Genomic DNA, 10,246 nt, shown 5'->3' with positions numbered 1-10,246 from the left:
TCCTACACTTTTGAGGGACTGTTCAAAGTCGGTACTTGTCGAGCAGGAAATACTTGAAGAGCGATTTTTCCCGACAGTCAGGCATAATAACCGACAGCTAAAGCTGCCGGGTGGGGTCCTTTTCCACGAGGCTGAGGAAGCTTAGCACCAAACAAACATGCCGACTGTTGGCGTAAAAAGGGATCTTCTCTTTAAGGCATTGGGTCGAACCTATAGTAAGTCAATTATCTTTTCAGCACAATTAGACTAAAGTCTGGCGTGTCACGCGTTTTTATACTCGTCAAGACATGATAAAGACATAATAATGTGTACTCTCGAACCGGTAGCATCAGACGTAACATTGGCTAGCTGGCTAGCTAGTAGGCTAACCAATTGGCTTATTTATATGTGTTTTGAATGAACCAATGTGCGTGCTCCTATTTTATACAAAATACTGTCAACGTCGACCATTTTCTGCCAACAACAAACTTGTTTGAAGGAGCTTTTGACTGTTTCATCGGTTGTCACCGCGATTGCATCATCTTCGTTGTCAAAAGTGCCGAATCACATACTGTCAAGCCATGTGTGTAGTACAAGTATTAGAGGTGCGTAAATAATAGTTTTAATGTCTACTTTCATTTTCTGTCAGCTGATGACGAGTTTGACGAGCTGTGTTTTGAATTTGGACTGGAGCTTGATGAAATTGTAAGTACCCTGTGACCTGATTTGATTCCTTTTTCATGACATGATGTAATGCTGAAAATGTAGTTAATACAGGAATCATCCGATTATGGCCTTCCAATCACTCTACGTGTTGTATTATTTTAGGGAAAATTGGAAATTACACCCATGTTAACACCAAAATCATCTCACACTGTACACACCACATACACATGTGAAATGCAGTATTAGAAATTAAACATTTTAATGAAATTATAATAAAAATGCAATTATCACAATAGATTGTTTCACATTTTTAGAGGAACAATCTGTACAACGTGGTTTCACTTCCTGGGTGGTTGCTTTCCTTGTCTTTGGAGAACTGCCATTGGGAAGGTGTGCCTTACGCTTAGACAACGTTCTTCCTCGGCGTAGTTACACGCTGCTATCACTAAATTTTTAAGTAATATGTGGTCATGCATTGGTACAGCATATATCAGAAACCGAGGACCTCCTGTTTAGGTGTACACATTTACATAACATTTAGTTTTTGCAAGTGACATGTAAATATTGTATTGCAGGTTGCTGGGAAATGTGAGAATAATATGACATTTAACTCTGATGTACTGTATCTGTCCTGATGCAGACCTCCGAGAAGGATATAATTAGCCGTGAGCAGGGTGACGTGAAGGCAGCAGGCGCATCTGATGTCATCCTTTACAAGATCGATGTACCGGCAAACCGCTATGACCTTCTTTGTTTGGAAGGTTTGGTTCGTGGGCTGCAGGTCTTCAAGAATAAGTAAGACCTTGTGGAGTAGAGCTGTTGCTAAAGAGTTAGTTTTCAGTGTATAGAAAAATGTGATGCTCGTTGCTTAGGTTGGAGGCACCTCGGTACAGGCGTGTCAGCCCCAGCAGCGGGGAGCCTCAGAAACTCATTATCACCAAGGAGGTTAGTTGGATATTCATTATTTATATTTTATTTGTAAATGGTTTGTAAAATGAATGAGGTGCAGACATGAGTCCAACTCAAACGCATACATGGGTTGTAAGTTGGTGCTGCCATTGTTGTGTGCAGACAGCTGCAGTGCGCCCCTTTGCGGTGGCAGCAGTTTTGAGGAACATCACCTTCACGCAGGAACGCTATGATAGCTTCATAGAGCTGCAGGAGAAGCTCCATCAGAACATATGCAGGTAAGAAAGCTACAAATGTATTCATGCAAACTCTAGGTATTCTGCGATTGATTTACAGTCAACCTCTTGGTTTGTACGCCCCCAGTTTTCATATGATTTGGTTTTCATTAAAAAAAACAATTTTGCCTGTTTTTGTACACTTGGTTTTCATACAGTATTGCACATAACAAACAGGTCAATTTTCCCTGTACTGTATAATTCAAACAAAATTCTTACTTCATTTGATGGCCAAGACCAGTGATCTAGAGCTCAAAAGGTTCTGCTCTCTAAAGTCTTACATTTTTTTTTCGGACTGCATAATTGCATGTTTTAACCTATGCTGTCACCTTCTTGGAAATATTTTTGGGACTTGTGCTTGTGCTTAACTGGCTAAATAAAAGTTGCGCTTTCAATATAGCAAACACAATAAAACACCTCTTTGGGCAGTTATAGTTTACTTCAAACTCATGCAAACTATGCATTATCTTAAAAAAAAATATGGACCGATGATTTTGATTGTCTTTCTCCCTCATTAAAGTTTGTCATGCAACTCAATGAAGCGATCCTTTCTAACAACCCCTGTGCAGGAAGAGAACCCTGGTGGCAATCGGGACTCATGACCTGGATACCATCTCAGGTCCTTTTACTTACACAGCCAAGCCTCCCGGAGACATCAGCTTCAAACCACTCAACCAGACCAAAGAATTCACTGCCACCCAACTCATGAGCCTCTACAAGGTGTTCATCTCGTTATATGCTTGGTCCAGTTGCATTTTTATGTTGTCTTGATCTGTTACCCGATTTAGTACCCCTCTCTTACAGACCGACAGCCACCTGAAACATTATCTTCATATTATTGAAGACAAGCCTGTGTACCCTGTAATTTATGACAGCAATGGCATTGTCTTATCTATGCCTCCGATTATCAATGGTAAGTGGTACTTTTTTCTTGCAAGTCTTAAAAAATAAGCTCGCACCAGCTGGGAAAATTTTAATCTTTCTTTGGAAAAAATAATAATAATGCAGAGATGCTGCATCTCCAGCATATTTAGTCACAAATTCCAAAGTGAAATTCAAGCCCAACTACATGATATGGTCTCCCTTGTCAATGTGTCATTCCAGGAGATCACTCAAAAATCACCCTGAACACAAAGAACGTATTCATTGAGTGCACCGCCACAGATTTGACCAAGGTACAGCTAAGTTGAGAGTCCACAGGCAAATGACCTTATTTTGATCAAGCAGCCCAATCACAGATATCCAACTAAAATGTCTCTCTTCTGCTCCAGGCAAAGATTGTGTTAGACATGATGGTGACAATGTTCTGCGAGTATTGTTCACAGCCTTTCACGTAAGTTGCATACACTGTTTGGTGTACAACGACAAACTTAAATCAGACGATATATATATATATATATATATATATACACTACTGATTTTGTTTCCTCTCTCATTCTCCATTAGTGTAGAAGAGGCTGACGTGGTAAACCCTGATGGCACAACCTGCAAATATCCAGTACTGCACCCAATACAGTCATCTTTCATACAAGTCACCCACATTTCCCTTTTCCAAATTGCCCACCGGTTTATTGTTTGTTTTAGGAGCTGGCCTACAGAAAGGAGAAACTGTCCAGTGAGTTTATCAATCGCAGAGTTGGCATCAAGTAAGACACTCAGACAGGCTCCCCAAAATAGCCAAGTAGCCCACCACATGTACCGCTCATTTTTGTTGAAGGTTACAACCTGCTGCTCAGGTCTTCTTGAAGGTGACTTATTTGCTTTCACCTCACAGCGAGTCCACTGAGAAGATAGCCCAGCTGCTGACACGGATGTGCCTGCGCTCTCAGGCTACAGGCGTCGGTGATGAAATAGAGGTTGAGATCCCGCCCACTCGCTCGGACGTCATCCATGCCTGTGATATAATGGAGGACGCAGCCATGGCCTTTGGTTTCAACAACATCACCCGCACCACACCGTCTACCCACAGCATAGCCAACCAGGTAACCGAATTTACCTGATGTGTACTATAACTGCTGTGGATATGAGACCCCTCAACAACCATGTTCATGAAAGTCAATAATTATGCCTAATTACTTACATTTTTACGTTTCTTTGGGTCTCCGCACGTCCGTCTTCCCAGTAAGTGTTGTAGCTCTGCCATCCCATTTGTTTCAAGTGTGCAAACCTGCTATGAAAGCATGTTTAGCCCTTAGCACTTACCCCTTACCACTCGCTTGAAGGAGAATTGGGACCCCACTTGATTCTCATGAACACGCAAAAGACAAGGGCCAAAGGGTAGAATTGGCATTCAGCCATATTCCCTCCAGCATGTCCTAGATGTACCCTGGGACCCCGTGTCCTTCCAGTTAGGCATGTGTTGGGATTGAACCAAGGACTGGCCAAGGACTAGACATCAAGTGGCGCGACCCTTAAGGTGTCAGGTAGTGAGGCTACCAAGACACGTCCACCCAGCCACCTACACTGGCAGGCACCTGGTTTGATTGACATAGTTATTGGTTATTTATTTCAACTCAAACGGTGACCGGCCCCCCAAATCCTCCTGGTCGAGTGAATATAATGAAGCCAGGATGTCAAATGACTTGTGCTCTTTGTGTTTGTAGTTTCCACTGAATAAACTGACAGAGCTGCTAAGACAAGACCTTGCAGCGGCTGGATTTACAGAGGCCCTTAACTTTGCCCTGGTAAAGTTTAAATACAGAAACACTCAGTTTACCCTTATCTTTGGGAAAAAATAATAATAATGCCACAAATCTACTGACTTAGTGCTCCAAAGAAGACATAGCAGACAGGCTTGGCAAGAAGATCTCGGAGACCAGAGCAATCCACATCTCCAACCCCAAGACGGCAGAGTTCCAGGTAAACGTACAACGATGTGTTGAAACTGTTTTTTTTTTTTATTTTTTTTTTAAACTCTCATTGCTTTGAACAATGCAGGAAAAAATGCTGACTGAAATTAGTTTTACCTGAAGTTGGGTTGTCTTTTTTTCTCCACAAGAGGGCGATCTCCTACAGACCAAAGATTGTAGCTCTGTTTTCAATAACACCATTCTGTTTCTCCACCAGGTGGCGCGCACCACCCTGCTGCCAGGTTTGCTGAGAACAATTGCAGCCAACAGGAAAATGCCTCTCCCTCTCAAGTTGTTTGAGATATCTGATGTCGTGCTGAAAGATGACACCAAAGGTAGGCACGTGGATGTAGAAACAAGTTGAAACATTATGCATTATTGCATTTTGTTCAACTAACTTACTGCTGGCTTATGTATGTGTATTTCATTCACTAAAATTGGCTGCAAACACCTGATTATGTAGAAGTAAAAGTATAATATCCTGGCCAACCAGTGGAGATGAATGACATAGATGAAGCATTTAAATACTACTACAGGTCACGATTTTAAGTGCAATATAAAGTAAAGATAGGAAAATTGGAAAGCCATATTTTCTTTTATAATTTGGCATCTATTCCCTGGTCATTATGTCATTGGTTAAGCCCCACTGAGACTTACTGGCTGTCATCCCAACAACCAGATGTCGGGGCAAGAAACAGCCGACGTTTTTGTGCCGTTTATTACAACAAGACCCCTGGCTTCGAGGTGATCCACGGACTGCTTGACCGTACCATGCAGCTGCTGGCGGTGAAGCCAAGCCGGGGAGACGGCTACCACATCCAGGCTGCAGAAGGTAAGGAACTTGGCTAAGCTGGTCTGATGCAATGTGCCAGTGCCCAGCTTTGGGTAGTAAAGACTGGATTTATGTCGAAAGGAGAAAATCCCAGGGACAGATTTTAGCCACTATGCTATAAAGCTCATTTATTTACTCGGCAAGCCAGTGTGCCGATGAAATTAGGTCACGGGAAGGTATTGCACGTTTGCTTGAGATTATGTAAATATATATGGCAGCTGTGCATCGTGGTGCTTGTTACTCAGGAATCCTGCAAACATTTTGGGAGGTCACATGCACGGCAGTCGTTTGCCTTCCCTCTTTAAGAATCTGCCAAGATGACCTTGAAAAAAGATGAAAGGAATTGTATGTAGCCGCTTCCTTTTAGCTGCTGCTTTGAATCTACTGCTCTCATCATATCCCGTTTCTTCCTGCTTTGGGTACGCAGATGTGACACACACTGGCACTAGTCGGTTGTCAGCTAATGGTATACGTTCCTAAAGTTTAGCTACAAGCCTTAGCTACCATCACATGTATAACCTGTCATAACATAAGTAGAAATAGTTGATTGCCTCTCTGAGAGCTGTGAGTGACATCCAGGACCAGTTTTTCTTTGAACCAAACATTTATGACCATTAATGGGCAGTTTGATTTGTAGTTGTGAAGAAAAGAGACGTTGTGGTGTATAATCTGTTCTTTCAAACCACTATTGATAACACATGCTATATGCCTGTGGTGACCGTATACTTTTTAAACTTGTACCTAAAACTGTTCCACTCTTAAGGTCTGAAGCCTAGTGAAGCTCAACTGACTGTAAATAGATTTCAATTTCTGCAGGGACTTAAAGTATACGCACGATTTCATCTTGGGCCTCACCCCTCCCTTTTACTGTACATTCCCTTTAACAGCCATCAGTTGCTTTTGCTGCTCCAAGGTCACACTGCAGGGCAGCCACACAGCACATCAATTAGCTCAGGTGTCGCTGAATAAGAAGGTAAGGAAAGACGGACAAGATTCAAAGAAGGGAGTATTGGTTGCATGAGGGCTTGCAGGGGTGCTGTCGGTGCAGCTGGAGGTGAGTGTGTGTAAATCCTGCAGTGTAGGAGAAAATATGGAGGTCACGTCACCTACTGCAGTACACAACACACCCACATAAGCATCCACTGGCCATCTGCACCATTGCACAGTATCCAAGTTCACCTGTCTTGTTCACCTTGCCCACCGTTGGCTATTCCCTTGGTGCATCTGACAGGATGTCTTTAACCCCTTTGCAAAGGCACTCGCCTGACACTAAAGCCTCCTCTCAGGATGCTCGCATCAGCGGGGGGTGGGGGGCTCTGCACTTCTCTCATCATGGTTTGTGCCACAGTGATGTTGAATGGCTGAGATGTCCACAGATAGAATGTGTGGAGAACAGCAAACACTGATTAAATCAACAGTCAGGAAGCTCAAAAGGAAACCCACATTTCACTTAACAACTTTGTCCAATGTGAGGCTTTGACCCTCAAGATGCAGCTGAAGCCACGACTTTGTCATCAGGCTCTAATTTCGTGGTGCAGGGTAGAGCACCGTGGTGCACACCACGCAGTGGTCGTTTTGTCCAGTGTAATTTGGTAGTCAGATGGTAGCGACATACAATTTGAGCGAAATAGTATCATTATGATCAATCCGCCCACCCCAGTGGACAGTGTCCTGGTACATTGACCGTTTGTCTATTTAAGATGTTCCAGAGCTATTTCTATTGCTGCCATGACATTCTGGTACAAGTAGGAAGCTAACGCCAGTTCAACACAGGAAGTGAACATCATATCTTTTGGTCCTGTGTTGTCCGTCTACCATCCAGAGAAATGAAAGCAGTGGGCTCTGGAAATCATTAGTGCGTGGGGATGTTGTCATAGCAACTGTTTTCTCTTGTGCATTTCTTTGCAAATCAATCTGCTTCCTTGTCAGTAGTTTTGACATGACTCTCATTTCATGGAGGTAAAATGTATAGGCACACTTACAAATGGGAACCTCGGATTTTATTCCCGTGAAAGTGAAAGTGACGAGGTACAAAATGTAATTAAGGTTCCGTCACCTCGGCAGAGTTGTAACATTTATTATTGCTTTCTGCTCAGCGATGTTGAAGTAAAATCTACTTTTGTACCCTGCCTGCCAAGCTCTGCATCTCTTGTCACCAACGCCTACAAGCCAGACTTTCTGGGTTTGGGTTCGTTTTAAAAGAAGTTAATGGAGAGCTGAGCTTTGAAAGCTAATGTGGAACAATGATTGACGTGCTGGGAAAAATGGAGGTAGTATGAGTGACAGTAGAGTACCACCTACGCTGCTCTTTGTTTCTTAATATGAAATAGACACAGGCTTACATGTCCGTCCATCCAGCCATTCACGAGGGTAGCGGGCATGCTGGAGCCTATCCCAGCTGTCAAGATATTTTTTTATATGTATATATTTGTTGTTGAAGACTGCATGAGTGACGGGCACACATTGTAGCGTGCCTTTCCTGAAAGCGCTGAAGCCACATAGACAACCTGTTGGCGTGCATCAGCATTGATGTATTCATTCAAAGACTTTTAATGGTTCTTCTCATTGAAACACCCAAAGTTCTCTTGCTCGTGCGTTCTCGTTTTTCAGATTAGATTGTGACTTTATTGTAGTAATTGTAATTCCCAATTCACTTGATGCTGTTGTGGAAACATAAAACACTTCTAGTATTGACAGCACATGAAAATAATTTGACAATATAAGCGAAACTTTGTTTAATATTAATTTTGTTGCTGCATAACATACATTAAACGTAACTCTTACAAAAACGATTTCCACAGGGAAGTATGCTCAACGCAAACACAGTGCTCAATTTTTTAAAAGGGAACTTTTAATAGACTAAACAAGTAATGCAAAAACCTATAAATCTATAATGTCAATTTTGCTACGACCTTGACAGCAGAAGTATTTCATCAATTTAGGGCTCGTCCTGTCCTGAATTGAGTCTAAACTCCACTTTGTCATGAGTGTTTCTCCAGTTTTTCAAGGTCATTGTATGACTTTGCAGTTTTGCTTTGAATATGTTGATCATGGTTTGAACCAAAATAACAATTGTAACAAATATTTTAGGCAAACAATTGAACTTTGTGTGCATGTAATAAGGCAGTGTAACAATATGAACACAATCGGGTTGGATGGAGCCGCTCATCCGTCCTTTCTTTTGTCTTCCAGATTCCACTTTTTTCCCCGGGCGCTGCGCAGAGATCTTTGTCCAGGGGAAGAGTGTAGGCCGTCTCGGGGTCCTCCACCCACACGTCATTAGCAATTTTGAGCTGACGCTTCCCTGCTCCGCCGTAGAGATGGACATCGAACCTTTCCTGTGAATTTATCTTCCTGTACTTTCACTAGTTCATCATTAGTATGTCAGTGAATGACGGCAATATAAACACCATCCCTTTTATTCACTCTGTGTGTTTGTTCAATATCTGCTGTGCATTTTCCTCTAAAGTCGGCTCATGCTGTGTTGTCGCCTTTGGTTCTTCCAGTGGCCACACGGCTGAAACGCGCCTCACACACGAGGTTCCCATGCAGGAAGTCATCAAGCACAAGTTCCCCGTTCAAGTCAAACCCTCAAAAGCTGCGACCTCCACCAAAACTGTGTTTGGAGACTTGAGCACACTCGTGGCTCTCAAAAGCGTAAACGATTTCCTGGCGGACAAAAGCTACATGGAAGGCTTTGTAGCATCTCAGGCTGATGTTGCCATCTTTGACGCCATCCCCTCTCCTCCTCCACTCACTTTGTGCCACCTTCTGCGCTGGTACAACCACATCAAATCCTTCCAAAAGGAAAGAGCTGACCTTCCTGTCGTTACAAAGCAGTTTGTTCTCCCAGATACTCCTCCCACCTCCTCCAACAGCGACGAAGACGTAGATCTTTTTGGCTCAGATGAGGAGGCTGACAGCGCAGAGGCGGCCAGAATCAAGGAACAGCGACTTGCCGAGTATGCTGCCAAGAAGTCCAAGAAGCCAGCTGTCATTGCCAAGTCCTCCATCCTTCTTGACGTCAAGCCCTGGGACGACCAAACGGACATGGCCAAGATGGAGGAGTGTGTCCGCGGCGTCAGCATGGACGGTCTGTTGTGGGGGCAGTCCAAGCTGGTCCCGGTGGGTTATGGCATCAAGAAGCTGCAGATAGGATGTGTGGTGGAGGATGAGAAAGTGGGCACAGATGTGTTGGAGGAAGCCATCACCGCCTTGGAGGAATACGTCCAGTCGGTGGATGTGGCTGCTTTCACCAAGATATGAATGGATGGGACCCAGCCTGTATAAGAAGCCGCTTCTGAGGCCGTTTACACTTGGCAGGTTTGCTTCGGTCAAAACACATTCTAGTGCAGTTTCTCTGACGACTCTTATGCAACAATCGAACATATTGAAATATTCTCAGTGGAGTGGGCACCAACCTTTTGCCATTTGCCTGCTTTAAAATAATCTCTTAACCACAGTTGGTAACATATGCTAGCCGGAGGTAATGTGATGTCCAAAATGTGTATATATATCTTGAGCCAGTGACGTACAGCGGCATGAATGGCTCCACTGACTATAGTCTGAACCCTAGTGTGACTGTAGCGCATACAGACATATTTGGTCTGGACCGGACTGTACCGGGCTAAAACTGAACGTCCCTAGTTGTAAAAGATTCTTGTCACACAATCCCAATAAAGTCCTCCTTCAGTTGAGCCCTTAAATCCTTGATTTAATATGTACAGTATGGACTG

The 10,246-nt window shown here is 43.4% G+C and overlaps 1 protein-coding gene across 2 annotated transcripts; it reads left to right on the top strand.

Annotated features, from left to right (window-relative positions):
* The first annotated feature begins 61 nt into the window (after positions 1–61).
* farsb (phenylalanyl-tRNA synthetase subunit beta) lies at positions 62–10,216 on the top strand. 2 transcript variants are annotated; one of them, XM_058080399.1, is made up of 19 exons: positions 63–215; positions 629–684; positions 1,286–1,440; positions 1,518–1,590; positions 1,717–1,832; positions 2,399–2,549; positions 2,634–2,742; positions 2,934–3,004; positions 3,101–3,162; positions 3,276–3,327; positions 3,414–3,475; positions 3,604–3,811; positions 4,433–4,513; positions 4,596–4,688; positions 4,896–5,013; positions 5,358–5,510; positions 8,703–8,850; positions 9,017–9,289; positions 9,364–9,493. In XM_058080399.1, coding segments are annotated over exons 1-19 (2,040 nt in total). In that variant the 5' UTR covers positions 63–157; the 3' UTR covers positions 9,365–9,493. The 2 variants fall into 2 exon arrangements, with proteins under 2 accessions (XP_057936381.1, XP_057936382.1); XM_058080398.1 differs by having other exon boundaries at positions 62–215; positions 9,017–10,216.
* Positions 10,217–10,246: the final 30 nt, after the last annotated feature.

Source organism: Doryrhamphus excisus, chromosome 8 (assembly GCF_030265055.1).
Source record: "Doryrhamphus excisus isolate RoL2022-K1 chromosome 8, RoL_Dexc_1.0, whole genome shotgun sequence".
Taxonomy (NCBI): Eukaryota; Metazoa; Chordata; class Actinopteri; order Syngnathiformes; family Syngnathidae; genus Doryrhamphus; species Doryrhamphus excisus.
The sequence above is the reverse complement of the archived record's forward strand: the minus strand, read 5'-3'. Positions and strand labels throughout refer to the sequence as shown.

What these genes read in the sequence shown, in the direction of transcription:
- farsb (XM_058080398.1), top strand. Translation starts at nt 158, where the DNA reads ATGCCGACTGTTGGCGTAAAAAGGGATCTTCTCTTTAAGGCATTGGGT. An exon ending in AACTCATGAGCCTCTACAAG is followed by an intron (nt 2,550 to 2,633) that starts GTGTTCATCTCG and finishes CCTCTCTTACAG; the next exon opens with ACCGACAGCCACCTGAAACA. An exon ending in GCTGAAAGATGACACCAAAG is followed by an intron (nt 5,014 to 5,357) that starts GTAGGCACGTGG and finishes CCCAACAACCAG; the next exon opens with ATGTCGGGGCAAGAAACAGC.